A 22,013-nucleotide genomic window follows, 5' to 3' on the forward strand; every position below is an offset into this window, starting at 1 on the left:
GTCAGGCTATTTCTGCAGCAAAATGAAAAGTCTTCACAGCTTATTTCCTTTAATTACATCATAAAACAGAAATTAGAACATACAGGAAACAATAATAGTTACATAACAATTTACTTTATATATTTATATATAAAAAACTTTTTTTTTTTTTTTTTTAGTCCAAAGATTTTTAAAGCAAAAGGAATCCTCTACTGCCACCTTGGATTTTATTTATTTTAAATAACCCTCCCTCCCCCCCACCCCCCAATCTCAAGCGCCAAAAGTACTGGGTGGAAACACAGTTGCTTGGACAGCTAATGGAAGCTGCTAAGTCACCACAGAGGAACTGTGTTGGCCCCAGGGACTGGCTAAGTGTTGGGGCAGGCCTGGTGGAGAAACAAGCAAGAGCAGCTCCCACACACCGACGCTCTCACTCCAGGGCAGGCCGAATGGCTGGACAGGGCTTAGGCCAGACAGCGATGCTGGGGATCAGACCCTGCCAGTCAGCCATTCTCTGCATTTTACCCCTTCCTCAGGGAGTGGGGGTGGAGGCGGGGCAGTGCAAGGGTCAAACAGCCTGATCTGAAGGTAAAATTTCTCCCACAGCACCATTTACCCATCCATCTCTGTCCCCAGGCAGAGTCTGACAGGCAGGGGGAGTCCTCACAGTTCTCTGAGCTCTGCACAGGCCTGCTTCTCAGGGCTGTGCTCTCAGGGTCACTGGAAGGTGGGCAAAGGTGAGGAGAGGAGTTGGGAAATGACCGAGGCAGGTTACCTGGAAAAAAATTCCTGGGAGGAGGAAAAAAGAGGCAGCCAGAATGGGAGGCATCTGAAGGGTGATCATAAAACAGGAAGGGAGAAAGGCAAAATTAAGGCCTTTCTCTCCCCAGAGCAACTTTTCAGACTGGGTAGTCACAGATCCTCAGGGGCCAGCTCTGAGAGCTGCAGCATGGTGAGGGAAAAAAAAATCCCCAAGTATCTTACGATGAGCCCCATCTCACAGATCTTGTATATGTTAGCGGTTAGTGTATTTTTCAGGGGCAGAGTAAGGAGGGAAGTGAGAGAAGAAATCTCAGGCTCACCTCTTCCTGTACTTATTAGAAATTAACAGTCATCAGAGAAACACAGATAAGAAATTATTCTTAAGGGAAGGGGAGGAAAAAAAATTAAAAAACTGATGTAAACCCAGAAAAGTAGCAGCAAAGGTTTCACTTATTATAGGTCTATTATATAGCACTAGGAAAGAAAATCATTCAAGTCTTTAGGCAGGGAAAGGTAAAGGAATTAATCAAACCATGCCAGTTAGAGACTCCTTTTTCACGTTCGGATTTTCTAAGACTTTAGGTTCTCATTCACTAGTGCCATAAAAAAAAAGAAAACAAAGAATAATGACATCAGGGGATGAGAAGGGTTAGGCTAAGGTAACAAACACATACATGTATGTGAGCAGCAGTGTGGGACAGATCTGAATTAATAACAAGCAGTATAAGACACTGCAAGCCAAAACTTAGTGGGGCAAAGCTTTCTTCCTTCACTTTAATTAGAAAAAAAAAAAAAATTACTTCAAAGGTTTTCCTGGGTTCTTGGGGGTACGGCAGTTGAGAATACATGTGTCTGGACAGCTCTCTTCCCTCATCTCTCCCTGAGATGGGGATTCTCATTTACTTCCTACGTGCTCTTGCTCTGGTAGAAACCACGCCCAGAAGTTGCTGGGAAGCACTGGTGGTGTTCAGTGGTGCCGATCCCCCTCTGGGTGACACTGGTCTGCTGTGTGCAAAGTAGAAGCCCTCCTTGCCAGGAAGAAGGGCATGGAGTTCATTAGATGGAAAGTAAATCTGCTCACATGCGAGGCAGTTGTTTGTACATATTCAGAACAGATGCTCGTACCTGAAGCAAAAGTACCCCAGTTCCAGAACCAATTTTCTCCTTTACTTTGAATTGCAACTACCATTTCCCCACCCTGATTCTTCAAAACAAGACACTGAAAAATACAGAAAACAAAAAGGGTCAACTGATAGTTTTGGTTGTTCATGGTTCTTTTTCCTAAAAGGGCAGTGAACCAACCTGCCTGAGGAAGCACTGAGTCTCAACACCTGGGAACTAACCTCTACCAAGGTTACTCAACAAAAACAGGAGGCAGAGATGGAAGAATTGCATTATGGCATTTTTTCTTAACACCCATGTAAACTTGTCCAACAATTTTTTTTTCCTGCTGAAAATTAACTATAACTCTCTTGGGCTCCAAAGATTCACTCAGACTCAGCTGAGAAGTTCTTACTGACTTTCCTAAGGATTAAAGGCTCCAGAGATGCGGAACTGATGTTCTTAAGGATAAAAATGGGCAAAACAGGTAGACTTGCCCTGGGATATGGGGCAGGGGGGTGGGTGGGCTGCAGAAGCCCTTCATGCAGAAAACTCACTTGCCTCAAATGGTAGAAAGTTTCAAGTGAGAGGGCAAGTTAGAGCAGCATGCTCTCTTGCTGGAGATGTCAACATGTTATGTTTGGACATCTGGACACAGCAAATACAAGCCAAATTACTTGGATTAATTATACCCTACTGAAATGGTTGTATACAGCTTTCTGTATCTTCCAATCTTCTACTTAACATTTATGATAGAAATAAAGGTGAGAGGCTGAGACTTTTTAACTCCCCTCACCCTCCTACCACTTTAGGGTTCTTTGGTCCAAGATCATTGTAAGGGGGAGGGTTCTGCCTCACGACCTCCAATGAAACACCCTGTCTGTCTTCTCAAACAAGACTTGACTAATTCACATGGCCTAGGTTTGAGGTGGTTAAAGATCCTAGAACTGGTGGGCAGATAGAGAAGGCAATTTTTAAATAAAATGTTCCAGAAGCTCAAAGCATACCACTGAAGGAAGTCTGTCAGCCAGGATGCACAACAGGGATAGAAAATTAACCTTAAATCATGCACACAGGGAGGGGGGAAAAGCAGAACAGACCGATTTCCTTTAAACCCTTCCTCTCTCGTGGCAGCTGTCATGAGCAATCTGACTTTCAGCCCAATAAACATTAAATGGACAAGGGTCCACCATGACCAAGTGTTCCTTGCTCTAAATAACATAGTCACCAAGGATACGCTGCCCATAGGCAGGCAGGAAACCAACTCTTCTTTCCCGGGATACTCTTACACTTCCTAACAATTTCAAACTAAGGTTCCAACTCATACTTTGTTTAGCCTCCCATGGCATTTGTGGGTTATCAAACCAGTAACAATGCATTTTACAAGGCAATTAGAAGAAATAAAAGAACTTGACTGCTACAGCACTGTAGCTATATTGAACCATTTAAACAGTTTGGAAAGCCTGAAATAAAGCATCATAAAAATATTCACCAGATTTCCCTCTAAAAGATGATATAAGGAATATGAAAAATTTCTGACTTACATGTCTACTAAATCAACTTAATGGATGTGGAAATTTATAAAAACCACTTAAGAAATACTTTTACATCCACTAAAGAGCAGAATAAGATGAGAAATATTTTTTACATAAAAGCACAACGTGCTTTCATATTCCAAATATTGGAAAAAAGGGAAGAAGCCAGATTCCCTTATTCCTTATATCTGACAGTTTGATTTCAAATTCAGTAAGCAAACATCAAAGATCACTCAGTGAAAAATGGCCTGAGCTGCCTTACGGTTACTGAATTCAAGGTTGCCCAGATCAGGACAAGAATTCAGATAGGAAGCCGGATTGAAGACATGGAAATAAATTTGCAGTATCACTGGGAGTGAAGCGTTAAATAGAAGGTAAGGATGGGTATAGAAAGGAAATGGGAGAAGTCTATGAAAAAAAAAAAAAAAAAGCTGGAAATCACCTTCATAGGTAGGGTCAATGAAGATATAAAAGATACTGATGATGCTAGAAAACATAAGGGGAAAAGGATGCTTAGAAAAGAGATGAGCTGGATGTGTAATAACTTTGAGGATACCTTCTTTCTTTGCCCAAATCTCTTCTCACTTTTCACTCTGGTTTTTTTTGTTGTTGTTTTTTTTTTTTTTAATTGAAGGCACACTCCGGAATCAGACAAAGGGACCTAAGTTTTTCCTAATGTTGAGTCAGGAAATATTACGTTCAAATGACAGGCCCCTTTCCACCTGACCAAAACTAACCATGGGTTCTCAAAGTCCTGTATCAACTGACACAGGTTTCAGATTGACATAAAGATACATGTCCTTCCAAGCTTTATGGGTCCCAAGTTTTCTTGAGAAAAGACCAAGGCTCCTGCCTGACCATATACACACCAGTGCTGCACACTCCAGGGCCTTTATTCTCTCACTGTTCTCACCCGCACAAGCCCAGAGAGACTTGCACATGGGTGCACTCTTTGAGAAGAGAAACAGCATTTTCAAGACATTCATGTACTAGTGAATAGGTTTGTTCCTTTCTTAAATAAAGAAGTACCTCAAGAACTTCAACTGTTGGGAAATTAAAATCCACACTCACTAATAAATCAAGGTTTTATTCAGGCACTATTTTTTTTTTTTTAAACTTTGTACGTTAGAGCTGTTGCCCCCTAAATACATATACACACATACATATATATATTAGTTTTGTCTGAGTGAGTTACCTGGGGATCTGAATATTTTCAACCACATCTAGAAGTGTGTGTGGAAATGTGTATATGTATATATGTGGGATATAGCCAGGAGAGTGGGTTTCACTTTAAAAAAATATATTCCTTATGCGGTAACCTGAAAAGAGGATAAGGGAAAGGAAATGAAAAATACACATAACTTAAGCTTTTAAAAGGGTGTAATAATAAAATAAGATTTAAAATAAATTTAACATGCTAACTAATGGTGGATAGTAGATTCCTAGGACCTTTTCAACTAATTGCTTATGGAAAAGTAAATCACATTTTATTCTTACATATGCTTGTATTACTAACACCTGCAGCATTAAAACAAGCCTTTTAGCAGCTTGGATCATGTAGAAGATGACCTAAGATTGTGGTGGGCTGCACATTAATGTCCTAAAAAACCAAAAGTCACCCTATTAAAAAAATCACACAAGGTCTCTAACCTTGATGTTTAGAAATCTACTTCTTATACTTCAGAAACTCATTTTACTTCCCTCATCCTCTATGATTTTTTTTTTTTTTTTTGATGAGGGGACCTTCTTCTTGACTCTGAGTCATGGGCACTGAATACTCTGCTCTAAGTTCTGGTGACCAGGCTGCCCAAGACACTGAACCCCCTACTTCCTCTCAATGTTCTCTTTCTGCCACCCCAATGCCTTTACCTGGCTTCTCTGATATTTCATTCATGGAAAGCCTGGAGCTCAAGAGAGAGATGGCTGATGGGTTCTGAAAAGGTTCTAGTCCTTTGAGGCTCCAACATTAGATATGATACCAAACACTGATGTACAGTTGACCAGCTGTTATAGGGTCATTCTCGCATCCCTGATAAGCTGAGATGGGAGGAAAAAAAGAGAAACAGCCCAGCTCAATCGCACAACTCCTCGAGCAGCATTCCTGCTAAAGTAGGACAAATCTCACAGGCACAAATCAAGAGATGCCACTGATCACACCTAGATTTTGGTCAATACACAATATTTGAACTTTGGTGGCAGTGGCTTTCGGTTTCAGCTTTGGGATTTGCCATTCCACTCTTTCCTAATAATGCATTTCTCTCTCCTCATTAAGTTAGATGGAAGGAAAAATGTGCAGGGGGGAATACTGGGTGTATCATGCATATTATCATTTATCACAAGATACAACAAAAACCAAAAGGCAAAGTTTGTTTTCATCAAAATAGTCTTAGCTCAACTTCTTCTCATAATTTTTCTTGACTGGCAAAGATTCAGGCAGGGTCCCCTAATGGTAAAATTTAGAATTAAAAAAATATTTATTGATAATGTCTCTTTTAAAAATGCTTGGTAACCCCAACTAATCATCCAAAATGCAAACTGTAAACACAACAGCAGCAAGAGAGTAACAACTGAGTGTGAGTGAGCAGACTATGAACAGATGACAGACTGAGCAAGAGTGCAGGAGGGAGCAGCGGAGAATGAAAGACAGGTGCACAGTGTGCTACAGAGGCTGACGATTTGAGTGAATAAGTCATCACATCTGGACCACAGTGATTTCAATGCAACCATTTAGCAAACCTCTGGGCCAAATACTACAACACAGGAGGAGGAATGGACAAGCCTTCTTTGTGAGCATGCTCAGCATGTTGGCATGGGAACAAGGAAGCACATTAGCTCTTTAGTCATCTCACAATGGATGGCTACCATTTATAGGATGCAAAGAAATTTTCCCTCTGGTCCCTGATACAACATGTATTGTTTTTCTATGCTTTCCTTGACCCTGGAGGGCTGCAGTTGCTGTTCCAAAATTGCCAAAGAAACCCCTTAACAAAATAAAGAAACCACAGTAGCAGTAACACTGGGTTTGCTGGAATGCCCCCTTCCATCTACCTTGGTTATGATTTTCTTCTGGGCACATCCAACAGGAATGGTTAAGTTCTACCAATCCACATGATAAAGCCAGCACGAACTCAGTCCCCTGGTCACAGAGACAGACTGGGTCAGGGTGAGAGTGGGTATGCATATTTATGTGTGGCTCTGGGGATCTGGACGCCGCCCTCTCTTTGTAACCTTTGCCCAGAACACTGGGGTTGCTTCCAATGGAGATCCACGGTAACTCTAGAAGTGTCATTAAATGCTCAGTTCACCAAGGCTGGCCACCTCCACTGTCATAGGATGATGCAGCATCTGCAGAAGCGCTGTCTGCTGCCCCCTACTGACGGGGGTGGAGTGACAGGTGCGAAGTAGGCGTGGACTTTAATATTGGGTAAATGGGTCTGCAACAAGACAGAAACGTTACTAAGAGGGAGGCCTTCAACAGAAACAGCAAGGTTGCTTTTCAGAAAAACCAGAGGGACTGAGTGGACATGAAGGCAGAACAGAGGCTGAGCACAGACAGCAGGTCGAGACCCAGGTTCTACTTCATACCATCGCAGGTTATTCTCAAAGACCATATCAGCTCATATACCTTTTGGTCGCTGCTTCTATAATAATAAAACTGGGGGGAAAAGTCATGCTAATCTCTTAACCTGTCCCAAAGGGATTCCTGGTCGGATTCCCATAGCTGGAAGAAATTATATAAACTTAAAAATTAACTTTTTCTAAGCCATCATTGACAATGTTTCCTCTGATATCTTTAAAAACCCATTATCCTCTTTTAACTAACATGCTTCTAACATTTACTACATAAATGGTTTCTAAACTCCTACTATGTTCAAGGCATTGTGCTAGTTCTGTAAAGGGACAATGGTCAAGATAGAGATCCTGCTCTTAGGGAACTTAGGAGTTTAGACATGCACACAGATAGCTACAGCAGAAGAGTGCTAAGTGATTCTTGAGGATTCAGAGGTGGAATCCCTGGCTGGGGTGGAATCCAGCCAGGCAGGCCTAGGGACCATAGGCCACAGAAGCAGCTCTGGATGACCTGTGGCTTTCCTCTTTCGGTAAAGAAGAGATATGGATGCGAGGCCTTCCCACTGCAGTTACATCCTCCGTCCTCCAGGTCTAAAGGGAGAGGTGGAACTGAGGTCAACTGGAACTTCAACTTAAACCTGCTGCTCCTTTATGCACTCAGATACTATTAAGGCCAACACAGATATTTTTAAAGGTTGGTTGTAAGGGCCAAATTAAGCAGAGTGCCTTTCCCACAACCAGTGTGGAGCAGATGTTCCAATAAATGTCTGTTGAGCAGAACAATCCAACACCAAGATTCATCCAGTCTTTTATAACCTCTTTGCTGGCAACCTGTCTTTCAGTGATTTGGCTATACATGAGTCTGTTAAGAAGGATGGGGCAAAAAGAAAAGGTAAAAAACGGTGATCCAACCACCATTTGCTGTCTTAAAAAGAAAAAGATCCCCAGCACAAGAGTTTGATATGAAAGGCTATACAATTAAAAAATTTAAACCCCATTTAAGTAAATATTTTTTCATGATTTCTTTTCATCCTGCTAAACTTCCATCAGGAACAATAGGAAAGAACTATCTACCCTTAGGTTTGCCTGCCATATTTTTTTCTCTTTGTTGAAAATCCAAGTAAATACAAATATCACAGGAATCTAAACCTTAGAAGAGGAAATGGAGGGGGGAAAAAAGGAAAGAGTGCTGAGAAACTAGAGCCAGAGGGTGATGCTGCCATCTTTACCCTGAGTCTCTTGATTCCAGCCCGCGTGATTTGCTGGCAGTCATAGAGTTCTATCCGCTCGAGGCTGTGACAGCTCTTCAAGTGCTCCAGGGACGCATCTGTGATTAGGGGACAGTTGTCCAGTTCAATCACCTCCAGCTGGTCATGGGCACAGGCCCCGTTCCCCAGGTGACGAATTCCATCGTCTGTGATCAGCTCACAGTGAGACAGACTCTGCAGGCAAATAGAGCAGGGAAGGACACTGAAATACTTAATGGCATTCTTTGAATCAGAGGCCTGGGTGTAATCAGGAAAAAGAGCTTTCTGGTTTGATTCTGAAATGTATCAAGCCATCACTAGAGCCATGTGGTGAAATGAAGAATGCCTATCAGAGTCGGTGGGATTCTGCTTTTGATAATCAATGATCAACATTTCTCCGGGTGATTCTAAATACATCTTGTGAATTCCTATAATGACTGTGGAATAGTTCATAAACAAAATAAGACATCTCCCACAGCCCTCTTGACATACAAATTATTAATTAATACTTTTCCTCTCTTACTGGGACAAGGCGGGGCTCAAGCTTTTCCTGTAAAAATTTTTTTGAAATTTGGACTCAATATTGAATACCTGATGCAGGCCATGCCCGAATAGTTTATTACCTGAAGATGATTCTTACAGCTGTAAGATGTGGTCACCTGTTAACTTTACAAGTTTTCCTTAAATCCCTGGTTCCTCCACGTGAAACCCAGAACCCTTGACTGAAACATGGTTTAATGTGCCACAGAACACCAAGAATGAGCCTAGACACAGAACAGACAACCTGAATTCCTTCTCACAGTGTTACTGGAAGCAGGAGCAGAGACACCCTCAACGTAAAGCTTTGACTGGTTCTGTTTTGCAGGAACATTTAGTCCCAGGGAGAAGCGGACTGTATTTGGGGCCATCTCATCTCTTGGATCTCTGGAAACTTAAGCATCATTCAGGCTGGAGTGTAATTCACGCAGGAGGGAGAAAATCTCTTGTCAGTTTTCAGTCTCTAAGCATTGACAGAGGAAACATTTAACTTTTCCCGTTTCTATCTTTCTCCCTTTAGACAAGTCCTCCCGTGGTCTTCTGTAGGTTGACAATTTGGAGAAATATACTTTCCCAAGATGGTAACCAGATACCAATAGAGCTCAGTTTTGAGTAAATCCAATAAATACATAAAATTTCCAAAGTCAAACTCACCAATACTTGAAGTCGAGGACAGTGTATAGAAAGTTGGATTAATGTGCTATCTGTTATCTGGAAGAAACATATAAGTTTATTTTAGGTGTAACTGCAAAAAACTCATGGGCCATACCACATTTGACTACACTTCCAGACTGATATCCTGATAATCATCAAACAACAGAATCTTAAAGTTGAAATCCCATCAGCTACCAGAACCTGTTTTTTGAGAATCTATCCAGGCTAGACTTCAATTCACCTAGTCATCTTTGAACAGGTCTGTTGAAAATTGTTTTTGAAATAAACGAAAACTTGTCCCCTCGTAACTTTTATCCACTGGACTTTGTCTGACCTCCCTAGAGCCATCACAGAAGTGAGTCAGACATTGTTCCATGAAAAAAGATTAATGTAGGAACATCCTCAAGTTTTTAGATATCTGACCCATATTTTTATAAGCAATGCCACAACTCAGGACTGGTAACTGGCATGTCAGTTATTTTCCTCAAGGATGGCAGAAAGAAGCTGCTGGGTTAACTACAAACATTCAATAAGGAAAAACTCCTGAGAAACAACAGTCTTTCATAATTATCTTAGGATGAAAAGTAAATCAGCATTTCTTTTCACATAACTCCACAGGGGCTAAGAAATGGCAGGGGGTAGGGGATTATAGTGGGCAAGCATGTATGCATCACTCAGAAAGAGTGGACACCAGAAAGGACACACAGGCATGTGCAAGAGACATGTGTGAACACATTTTAATAAGGATTAATAGGTACTAAGTAGTGTCCAGGTAACAAACAGTTACCTGGAGTATATATAGTTACTGAATATATAGCTGCTATAGTTATTGAAGAATCTTTTCTTCTTTATTTTTACCATTAAAAAATTTCACTGCTTTAAGTTTTTATTTTGGCTGTGCTGGGCCTCGTTGCTGTGCACAGGCTTTCTCTAGTTTTGGTGAGCATGGGTTACTATCATTGCGGTGCTCGGGATTCTCACTGCAATGGCCTCTCTTGCTGTGGAGCATAGGCTCTGGGGCACACAGGCTTCAGCAGTTATGGCGCATGGGCTTAGATGCCCTGTGGCATGTGGAACCTTCCTGGACCAGGGATCAAACCCATGTCCCCTGGATTGGCAGGCAGATTCATTACCACTGGATCATCAGGGAAGTCCTCTATCTTCTTTTCAGGAGTCCCCCTTTAAAATTTCTCCCTACCCAACTAATAAACTCGAAGCTCTTAACATTGGTCCTAAAAGAAAGTGTTAATAAGGTAGTAAGTCTGCCTGCCTGAAGGACAGGGTTCCACACAGAGTTGGGTCTCTAGGATTAATGACATATGAGGTTCTGGGTCCAATTAAGCTAAAAAGGGACAGATATCTATCAGTGTTGTGGGGCTTTAATTATTTACTAGTATCATAACCCTGTAGATCTAAAGAAATATCTTAATATCTTTATGATCTGAATGCCTGATCCTTCTTTCTTTTTAATGGCAACCTTACTAATGACATGTATTTTCCTAGCACAAATTGCATGAGCACCTGTGCCTGGTATGCCTGGAGGACACCTCAATAAATGGAGAGCCAGTAGGCTCTACAATATGTGACAGTAGGGAATTGGATGTTTCGACATGCATGTATTATGTACATTTCTATTATACTGTATTTACAAGTAAAAACCCACAATCTTACCTGAACACACTCTTCCAGGTCCATCTTTTCAAGCTCATGGCAATTCTACAAAATACAAACAACCCAACATTATAGAAAAAACATTAAAAATATAGGAAAAAATTAAGGTCAGAAAACTAAGAAATAGTATTAAATATAACAATGAAATCTCAAGAGCTTCAGAACTGGTGTCATTTTAATACCATTTCCTACCTTACTCCATTACTTACACTTTTTAAAAAGGACTGTATCATAGTGAATTTCTCAATTATTCCACACTTAAAGTGTCTAATATCTTAGAAGTCCAAAGGAATAAATTTCCTGAATATTCACTGAGATTTAGAGATCCTTTCAACCAAAAACAATTCAGTGAAAATGATTTCTTTGGAGGTTTAGGAAGGGAATCTGTGTCCTAATCTAGTTATGCCAAGTACTGCCTCTTGTTCCCTCCCCCATTAGTATTCCATTGATCTGCCCTGAAAGCAAATGCCCTTCCTCGTGGTGTATTACACTGGTCAAAGATGGTATACTTTTAAATACTATTATACAGTGACTTAAAAGCCCCTTCATGCATTAATATCTTGTGGAGAATACAGAAAATCTCTTAAAATCTCTCCATTTAGATTAGGTTTACATGTTTTTTTCGACATTCATTCACCAGTTACATACCAAATAACCAAGTAAATTTCTTTCACAAAGCACTAGGAAATGCCTGCTCAGTTTAACCTAGCATCTTATGAAAAAGTGGAAAATCAAGTCTCTTGAAGGAGTGTCATGCTCTCCAACACATGTCTACCTTTCCAGAGCATTTGCCTGAAGCTTCAGCCCAAGAATGCTCAGGAACACCAACCACAGATATATTCTCCCACATCCCATACCTCAATTTTCTACCCCCTACATTTCCCTATGTTGCTCATTCTTCTGAAATTAAAAATCCTGAACAAAGCCTACAGAATCTGAAGAAAACACTTACCCTGGCCAGAGTGGTAAAGCCTACATCGGTTAATTGAGAACATCTTGCCACTTCTAATATTCTGTTAAAAAAACAAAGTGAAAGTCAACCCCTTGGTCCCTGAAAACTGGATCTATTAAAAGAGCAAGAATTTAAGAAAACAACCTCCTATTCCCTAAGATCTATGTAACACAGAATGACATTCACAGCTAAGCAAGTCTGTATACAGATCTTGCCATTCTCTTTCATGGAGTCATCAAAAAGTGATCCTGTAAATATATTTCAGGGTGACGCAATCAGAAGAATATAATAGAAGCTTGTAGTTAATACCAAAATGCATGATAAATGCACTAAAAAGCCTTCATGATAGCATACTGCTTACCCCCAGAGGGCAGCCTGCTCCTAGAAAACAAATGGAATGGAGATAAATACTCTGTTTCAGTTAATCTTGCTGCTAAAGTAAATTATTCTCTTTCCCTATTTCACATGTAGGTTCACTCAGATTTAAACAGCTTTTAAAAATACGATGAAGGGACTGGTTAATCACAGGCGTGTCCCAAATAAGAAATTCCATATATATGAAAAAAATATCCTTAAGATTCCTGCCTCCTCCCACAGACTTCCAGGGAGGCCCAGCAGAGAAGGAAGCTAAGCTGGCAGTCTCTCTCCTATTCAGGAACTGCTGAACACAACCCTAAACACCAACCACAGGCTTGGGGAATCAAAAGTAGTAGCTCTTTTCTGTGCAAAGTCTGGTGGTGTCTGTATGACAGTACTGGAGAACACTGTATGTTTGCTTACAAATTACTAAAAAAGTTAAAAAAACAAACAAACAAACAAAAAAAACAACCAAAACCAAACCATATAAAGGCCCATGGCCAGGTCATTCCAAAAAAATTTTGAGAAAGTTTTTATTGGTTTACAATGATTGTTATAGGTAAGAAAAGTGGTTTTGTAGGTTTTGGAGCTAGACTGCCTGGGACTGAACACTTATTCCTGCCATTACTAACTGTGAGACCTTGAACCGTTTATTTGACCTCTTTGTGCTCTGGTTTTCTCATCTATAATATAGAGGTAATAACAGTGCTTACATGGCATTACGATGATTAAATGATTAATATTTGTAAGTCATTTAAAACAATGGCTGACACATTTAATATGTAAGTACAACATAAGCTTTGTTTTAAAGACCAAAAATCAATATGGGCTTGATACCACATGTCTGCTAACATAGCATTCTTAGTAAATATTCAGCTAATCTTGTACTCAGGTAGAGAACAGGAGCCACAGAGAAATAAAGTTTGCTTTAAAACCATCAGTACAAAAGAGGAGTTGTTTTTTTGCTTTAAATATTCCCCGCTATGTACCTGACATCATTACTACAATAGAATAGATAGGCCTCTATAAATTTTCTTCAGAAAGAAATTACATGAAAGCATTAATAAGAGATTATCCCTTTATTTATTTTCTCAAGTAATGAGATAAAATGTTGGTATTTTAGTACTAGTTATATTCTAGTATGGACAGCAAGAAGTAGAAAATGGGACTATTACTCCCAGGTTCAGGCCGATTATATGTAATCAAGTGAGGTAGGAAGCAAGTAGGTGGGCATCTGAAAACGTAGTAGTGGCCTTGTAGAGTCTACCTTAGAAATTTCAAGTTTCCAAGGAATGAGCATGAGTGGAGGCCGCTGCTCCTTTTCTCTGATTTTTTTTGAGATAAACAAGAAATGTTTACCTAAGCCGAGGGCAGTTCTGACCTAAAGCGTTCAGGATGGCATCTGTGATGTTGGAGCAGCCAGAGGCACAGAGGGACTGTAACTTATGGCACCCTCTGCATATAGTAATGAGACCTTCATCTGTGATTTGCTAAAAAAACAAGAGGGAAAAACCCATAGTTATCAGTAACTTAGCAGAAGATAAAGACAAAAAAAAGTTACCTCTGTGAAGTAAGTGCCCAAAAGAAATAAAAGCGGATTTGACATTAATCACGTAGCAGACCTAAAAGAAAATGAACACTTTCTTTCTTCCTTCCAGTTCCTTTTGATTTACTTTTCAAGAGAATCTGTGCTCATTGCTGGTGCAAAGGGAAGAAGCTATAATGGGGTTCTTTTAACCTAATGGGAGTAACAGGACTGGGAACAGCATGGGGTGCATCTTGGTGTAGGTTCAATTAAATGATTTTAAAACCTAGAAAACAGATAAGAACAGCAGTATTTTAACAGTATAAACACATTTACAAGTTCAAAATTGATACTAAGTTACTTGTGGATGATGCTACTACAGTCTAACATCAACCATAGATCCATTTATTTCTAAATTTGTTTTATAATATAAAGACTATCCTAATTTAATGGAAACAGATGTATCCAACTCAAATTTTGTATGTTTCAAATTATTATTTTAATTTTAAAATGAAAAAGAACACAGAAGATGTTACATTAAAAAAAAAGATGTCATGTATAAACATCTTGTATTGGATATGATCAATATTTTAATTTATCCTTATCTTGATAGATTCACTAATTTTGCTAAGCCTCAGAATAAAGCTTTCCTGTCATTTCTGTTTAATCAAGCAGTATTCTTCGGTTGTAAGGACAACTAAAAAAAACAAACAAAAAACCCTCACACTTTAATTATTCACTGCTTAAATCAGTATGCTCTCAGTATTGTAGAACATACAACTGAAAAATGGATGCAAAGACAGATACAAGATTTGTCATAAGAATGAGTTGATAAGGCATATATCCACAGGAAAGTATTGTGAGGGCTGTGCTGCCTTTTTTTCCTTCATGTTTTAAAGTCTGTAAGGGATTACTGAGGAAAAAAGATGAAGAAAGTCATATTACCAATACTCATGATTTTTAAAAAGAGTAAAAATCTACTAAACTTTTATGTTTTCATATTAGTCAAGAAAAAGAGACTGCATTAAGTATATACTTTGGTCACTTCAACAGTTTCGGGCAGAAACTTCAAGAAGTCTTATGAATGCTGAGAATCATTTCATCACATTGCACAGGAATGACGGATGGAATGACTCATGCCCTGAGATCTGGGTGAAGGTAAACAGTAAAATAAACACATGACAGAGCTGGTTCTTTATGCCAGAAGGGTAGAGGAAATGAAACTAAAACGGTAAATGGTAGGAATGGTGTGTATGCATTTATATGTATGTGACATAAACATAAAGTATCTGTGCATGTGTACGTAAGTAAAATCTGAAGATGTGTAAGTTTTTTCCCATCACTGTAACATGACAGTTTCATGTTTACAAAAGTTGTGTAAGATCTTTCTTTCAGGCCAAATACTTTAGTTTCATAAATGAAAGTAGGCAAATTTCTGGTAGTTAGCAACTATGGGAATCAAAATATCATCTCCTTAACTCAGTCTCTAGGAGCATCTTAAACAGATTATTTTTAGCACCATCCCTGCCGTCTACAGGGTCGCAGAGAGTTGGACACGACTGAAGCGACTTAGCAGCAGTAGCAGCTTAAGGGCTGGAAGGACAGGATGCTTAAACTGCACAAAACATGGCCCTGTATGTGTCACCCTAAAATGACCACTGTGCTCTTAAGTCTCAAGTGACCAAAGAATAAACAGAAAGTATAATAACCAGAAGGTTTACCAAAAAGAAGGAAAACCCTCACTAACTTTTTTCACTGCAATGAGAGGCTCTTACTCCAAAGTAACACACATATGTAATTTTTAAGGCAAGAGAGCAAAGTTAAAGGTGTACTGTCACTGCTCTAGGATCCTGAATGGTTTCAGTTAATTCTATGAGCAAAAGCCAGGGGGTCTGTGATAGACACAAAAAAGTTGATAGAGAATAATTTAAAGGGTATACTTTGCTTGTCATCTACTTATATCAGTGGTCCCCAATAGTCATGACTCACTGATAGATCTTAAATTGATGTGACTGCAATTAATTTACCAAAAATATTTTAAAGGCCAAAGTTTATGCATAATTTACTTCTAAAAGGTAAGTTTTCCTAAGTAGAAGAGAAAGGGGTGAGGTTATACTTGAGCTTACTTGGAATTCTGTATAAGCTACTCTCTATCTCATCTACGTCAAAGGCCCTAGGAGTGAGCACTGCTGAGCATGTGAAAAAGCATGATGTTTACTTGAATCCTCAGGGATGAAGTGGACAAACTGCTAGTCATTATGACTGAAACTCTTATAATAACATTACTGAAATGAATTACTAGCACAAAAGAGTGGTTGGAAGGACTGCTTACTAAGCAAGTCTGCAAGTTCAAAGTCACCAGTTCAGGACAGTGTGCACCTATGTACTTGAGAGCTTCATCTTCTAGCTAGAAAAATTAAAAAGAGAGAGAAAAAACTATTACTGATATTGTTTAGTATTTTAAAACTTTAAAATCTTAAAGGTTTAAGAGTGTACATACACACACAGAGTATACACAGTCATCAATACATTTTAAATGTAGCTAACCAAGTTTCAAATGACCATATGAAAGTGCAATTCATATGATCAGTACAGTTATTAGTCTTTGTCATCAGTTTGGGCCACATTAAATTCATATCACCAAATCAAGGGAAAGATAAACACTGCCTAGTGTTCATGGATATTTCTTCTGATAAATTAAATATGCTTCATGGCTTTCTCCTGAAGGATTTTGAAACTAAAGTAACTTTCACATTTCTATACTCCATGTCAAGTTCCTTAACAAACTTTTGGGAGCAGGAGCTGAGAAAGGAATCTGCAGTTTATCTGCTGCTGGAAGATCACTGCTATGAGTACAGTGCTGAGACCAGATGGTAAGTAACTTGACTATAATGATGCATCCCAATCAATATTTTTCAGGGTTCCATAAATAACCAGACTTTCAAGCTGTTGTTTTAAGGCAGTCATACTTTCGAAGCTCTGTTTCAAACAATGGGAAATCCTCCCATTATGGTGAAAGAATGAGGGCATTAAAAAAAAACAGAACCCAAGGCCTGGTTTTAGCAAACATTAATATAAAAAAGGGGGAATAAGAGCATAGCCCTACTCTGTCAGTCACTTCTAAACCCACTCTTGATCATTTCCTTTCACATGCTGTTACCATGTCAATTCCTTTTTCCCCCCACTCTAAAACACTGAGATATTAAAAATTTTAATGACAAAATATGTTAGATTTGTGATGTGACTGGCAGGAAATAAGCATCAACACTATAAAATGTAGGTTGCTATAAACTTTGCACATCCAGCTCAAAGTCTCAGGCAGTGATAACCTAGCATGTTTTCTTTTCAGATTAAATTACATGAAACCCTTCTTGCCAACAGCACCTGTTCTATATGATTTTGTCTCCTCATCTTTGCCTCTCCTCAAAAATTTTATCTTTGGTCAGGTGTTAATTCTTCTCCTCTTTGGGGGGCCGGGGTGGGGGTGTGGGAAGGCCATGCTGCATGGCATGCATGATCTTAGTTCCTCCACCAGTGACTGAACACATGCCCCCTGCAGCCGAAGTGTGGCGTCCAAGGAATTCCCTCCTCTACTTTTTCACTCTAGGGAAAATAATTTTTGGTAAGCATGGGTTTTTGGTCAGTAACACACAACTACGTATCTCTCTAGCCAACATCTTGGGCTGCCCACCAAGCTCATGGTGCCTCTATCAATCTAAAGTTAAGACAGGGAGTTATTATTACCTGTGTGCAGCCTTTTAAGAATAAGGCTTTAAGACCTCCACAGCCTCTCACTAGAGCTTGGATACCATCCTTGGTTACTTGGTCACACCAGGAAATGTTTAATTGCTCCAACAGTGGACATCCCTCACTTAGGAATAAAACAAAATGAAACAAACATATGACTAAATCCAACTCCAAAGGCACCAATGTCTCATTTTATTGGTTACTCCATAACAACAAAAGGTGCATTTATCAATGCTTGCAGTGTTCACGTGGGAGACACCACCAGGAGGACTAGCTCAAATCTACCTTAACAAGCTCAAACACAATGTTGTTTTCCAGATATTCAAAATATATTCTTTCTGCACTTATCACAACTGTAACGGTCTCAGACAGGAAATGGAAATTAAGTGATTCATTCATTCAAGTTAACAGAGTAATTAAGGAAGAATCAGATTCAATCTCAAATTTTTCTATCAAACAATTCAAGCACTTTTCAAAGCATTAGTAATGAGGACATGGAAAATTTTCTTTTAAAAATTACACAGGATCTGCAAAATTCTCTTTTCTGGGACATATCTAGGGTATATTTTACACAGGCTGATTTTGGATATATGATATTAGACCTCTGCCTTGTATCAAATACTATTTCATTTTTTGATTTCACATTTAAACTATAGAAGAATCCCAAGCTCTAGGGCATTCTTTGGAAAATACTGCTTTGTTTTATAAAATAAAGCCAGGGATCTTGGTTGAAGTTCATTCTTCAACATTAATAGTGTGACTTCAGGCAGTCACCTCAGGAAGTCTGCCAGAGCCTCGCTCAGACCAAGATTAGCAATAGTCCTTCTATCTTCTCCTCAAACTGAAGCATTCATTTTTACCCTGACACTTATTCCTCTGTAATACAACATACTTAAGTGTCTTTTTTCTTCTTCTAGACTCTGAGAAACTTAAGGGTAGAAACAGTATCTTATTCAGTTACCTCCCATGGTTGAATCACAATAACTGGCATTCAGAAGTGTTTTAGATTTTATCTGAAAAGTGTCTACCTCACAAGATTTTCAAATAAATGAGCTCATTTACATGAAGTGCTATAAACTATGAACACTGTTATACTACCTTATTTACTATACCAATCAGCCTTAGATACATGTGTTCTTAAGTATAGAAGGAGCCACATTTTCATATTACTTACACTCTACTTAACTAAATTTAATTTCTTCTTTTAACAGTTTAATTCTTATTATTCATAAATGTAACTAATGCATGGGACCATAATCATTTATAAAAGGCTGATAAAAAAATAAAAGTACAAGGAGAATGGGTACCTCACCCTCCTTTTAAGACATATCTTTTTATAATGTAGTTTTAAAAATTACAATCACATTAAAACAATTAAAACCTACTGAGTGCTTACTACATACAGAATCCTGTGCTAAGCACTTCATTAATGTACAAACTACTATTCTGTTCAGAAATCCTAGTTACTGCTAGTCATTTCACCTGAATTTGTCCTATAATTTGGGCAAGTGGTAAAACAAAGGGTCAATTTTGAACCACAGTACATATCTATAAAACAAGTTTCCTTCAATTCCAACTTAAATAAGTATTTGTTCTGATTATTGGACATTCTTGTTATAAGAAATTTACCTCAGAGCTTTTAGAGACATGTTTGTTATTGATGTACAGGAAGCCAAGTCAAGGTGCCTGAGTTTGGAACAGAACTTGCTAAGGCTAGTACATGTACTGAAAAAGGAGAAAATAATAAACAAATATGAACACAGTCTACTACGCATATTATACACAATTTTCAATAAACAAATAAGAACACATCCTTAGAATTTCATACATGATTCTCACGTGTTACAAAAACTATAAAATTTCCATACACCAAATATTAATAAAAAGTAGTTATAAATCCAGGGACCTTTGACGTTGAGGAAGAGGTAGGTTCTCAAAGGATAAAAAAAGTTGCGCTGTGTGTAAGAATCTGCATGGGGCAGGGGGGTGCGGGTGGGGGGGGGGAGATCGTTTTTGATTCACATTTGGAAACATTAATAGCTATTGACAGTAACTACATTTGCACTGGTAAGAGATTTACAGGCATTTTGTAAATTCACAACACCAGAAAGCTAGCTAGAACATGCTAGCAAGTTGTGATACATGAAAACCAAAAGCTGTCTCTGCTCTTTCACTTAAATCTCTTTCTGTTCATGGTAACACTGCATGGCATTAACAATCAGATTTTTGCAAGGTATACTGAGGATGGACCAGTGTTAGGCTGAAAGAAACTAAGTTATGTAATATTACTGCATGCTTTCCTTCATGAATTTGTTAAAAGCTCTTTTTTCACAGTGGTCAAGTTCCTCATTTAAATTTTTTTTTCAGGTATGGAAAATCTCAAATATACTCCCAAGACTAAATAACAGAGAATGCACATATACCATCATTAAACTCTGACATTTACCAATATTCTACTATTGCTATTTCATCTATTTCCTTCCTTTTTTTTCTTGTTCCAATTTTTTTAGAGGAAATCCCAGACATATTATTTCACCTGTAAATATTTCAGGACATATTTCTAACATATAAGGATTTTAATTCCTTAATGTCTGACAACCAGTCTGTGTTCAACTTTTCCCAAATGTATCATAAATGCCTTTGTCAAACTTCCTCTTGTGGTTTCCTTCTGCAGTTTAGTAATGAACACCCTTTCTTGAACACAGCCAATCATCTCTTTCCTTGGTGAAATGTCTATCTAAGTGCTTAGGGCTTTTCTTTTCAATTGATTTTTTTTGGGGGGGCCACACTGTGTGGCATGCGGGATCTTCATTCCCGGACCAAAGATCAAACCTGTGCCCCATGCAATGGATGTGCAGAGTCTTGACCACTGGACCACCAGGGAAGTCTCAGGCCTATTTTTAACTGGATTGCCTTGTTGTTATTGACTATAAGAACTTTCTCTGTATCAGTTCAGTTCAGTTCAGTTCAGTTGCTCAGTCGTGTCCAACTCTTCGTGATCCCATGGATGCAGCATGCCAGGCCTCCCCGTCCATCACCAACTCCCAGAATTTACTCAAACGCATGTCCATTGAGTGAGTGATGCCATCCAACCATCTCATCTCTGTCGTCCCCTTCTCCTCCTGCCCTCAATCTTTCCCAGCATCAGGATCTTTTCAAATGTGTCACTTCTTCACATCAGGTGGCCAAAGTATTGGAGTTTCAGCTTCAGCATCAGTCCTTCCAATGAACATTCAGGACTGATTTCCTTTAGGATGGACTGCTTTCATCTTCTTGCAGTCCAAGGGTCTCTCAAGAGTCTTCTCCAACACCACAGTTCAAAAGCATCAATTCTTTGGTGCTCAGCTTTCTTTACAGTCCAACTCTCACATCCATACATGACTACCGGAAAAACCATAGCCTTGACTAGACAGACCTTTGTTAGCAAAGTAATGTCTCTGCTTTTTAATTTGCTATCTAGTTTGGTCATAACTTTTCTCCCAAGGAGTAAGCATCTTTTAATTTCATGGCTGCAATCACCATCTACAGTGATTTTGGATCCCCAAAAAATAAAGTCTGACACTGTTTCCCCAACTATTTCCCATGAAGTGATGGGACCCGATGCCATGATCTTCGTTTTCTGAATGTTGAGCTTTAAGCCAACTTTTTCACTCTCCCCTTTCACTTTTATCAAGAGGCCTTTTAGTTCCTCTTTACTTTCTGCCATAAGGGTGGTGTCATCTGCTATCTGAGGTTATTGATATTTCTCCCGGCAATCTTGATTCCAGCTTGTGCTTCTTCCAGCCCAGGGTTTCTCATGATGTACTCTGCATGTAAGTTAAATAAGCAGGGGGACAATATACAGCCTTGACATACTCCTTTCCCAATTTGGAACCAGTTTGCTGTTTCACGTCCAGTTCTAACTGTTTCTTCCTGACCTGCATACAGGTTTCTCAAGAGGCAGGTCAGGTGGTCTGGTATTCCCATCTCTTGAAGAATATTCCACAGTTTGTGGTGACCCACACAGTCAAAGGCTTTGGCATAGTCAATAAAGCAGAAATAGATGTTTTTCTGGAACTCTCTTGCTTTTTCCATGATCCAGTGGATGTTGGCAATTTGATCTCTGGTTCCTCTGCCTTTTCTAAATCCAGCTACATCTGGAAGTTTACGGTTCATGTCCCGTTGAAACCTGGCTTGGAGAATTTTGAGCATTACTTTACCAGTGTGTGAGATGGGTGCAACTGTGCGGTAGTTTGAGCATTCTTTGGCATTGCCTCTCTTTGGGATTGGAATGAAAACTGACCTTTCCCAGTCCTGTGGCCACTGCTGAGTTTTCCAAATTTGCTGGCATATTGAGTGCAGTACTTTCACAGCATCATCTTTTGGGATTTGAAACA

General features: G+C 39.1%; 1 protein-coding gene across 4 annotated transcripts in view; it reads right to left on the reverse strand.

The window, feature by feature from the left end:
• Window positions 1-32: 32 nt before the first annotated feature.
• Window positions 33-22,013, reverse strand: part of FBXL20 (F-box and leucine rich repeat protein 20) — a 98,447-nt gene continuing 76,466 nt past the window's right edge. For 3 of the 4 annotated variants that reach the window (XM_012186029.3, XM_004012838.5, XM_042255920.2), the window contains 9 exons: window positions 19,267-19,362; window positions 17,635-17,761; window positions 16,223-16,297; window positions 13,725-13,855; window positions 12,009-12,069; window positions 11,057-11,101; window positions 9,386-9,442; window positions 8,177-8,389; window positions 33-6,811 (listed from right to left, as the gene is read on the reverse strand). In XM_012186029.3, coding sequence (XP_012041419.1) covers window positions 6,704-6,811; window positions 8,177-8,389; window positions 9,386-9,442; window positions 11,057-11,101; window positions 12,009-12,069; window positions 13,725-13,855; window positions 16,223-16,297; window positions 17,635-17,761; window positions 19,267-19,362 — 913 coding nt within the window. In that variant the 3' untranslated portion in view covers window positions 33-6,703. The remainder of the gene's footprint in view (window positions 6,812-8,176; window positions 8,390-9,385; window positions 9,443-11,056; window positions 11,102-12,008; window positions 12,070-13,724; window positions 13,856-16,222; window positions 16,298-17,634; window positions 17,762-19,266; window positions 19,363-22,013) is intronic. The other variant, XM_060395581.1, reaches the window with a different exon arrangement.

This window comes from Ovis aries, chromosome 11, assembly GCF_016772045.2.
Source record: "Ovis aries strain OAR_USU_Benz2616 breed Rambouillet chromosome 11, ARS-UI_Ramb_v3.0, whole genome shotgun sequence".
In the NCBI taxonomy this organism is placed as follows: Eukaryota; Metazoa; Chordata; class Mammalia; order Artiodactyla; family Bovidae; genus Ovis; species Ovis aries.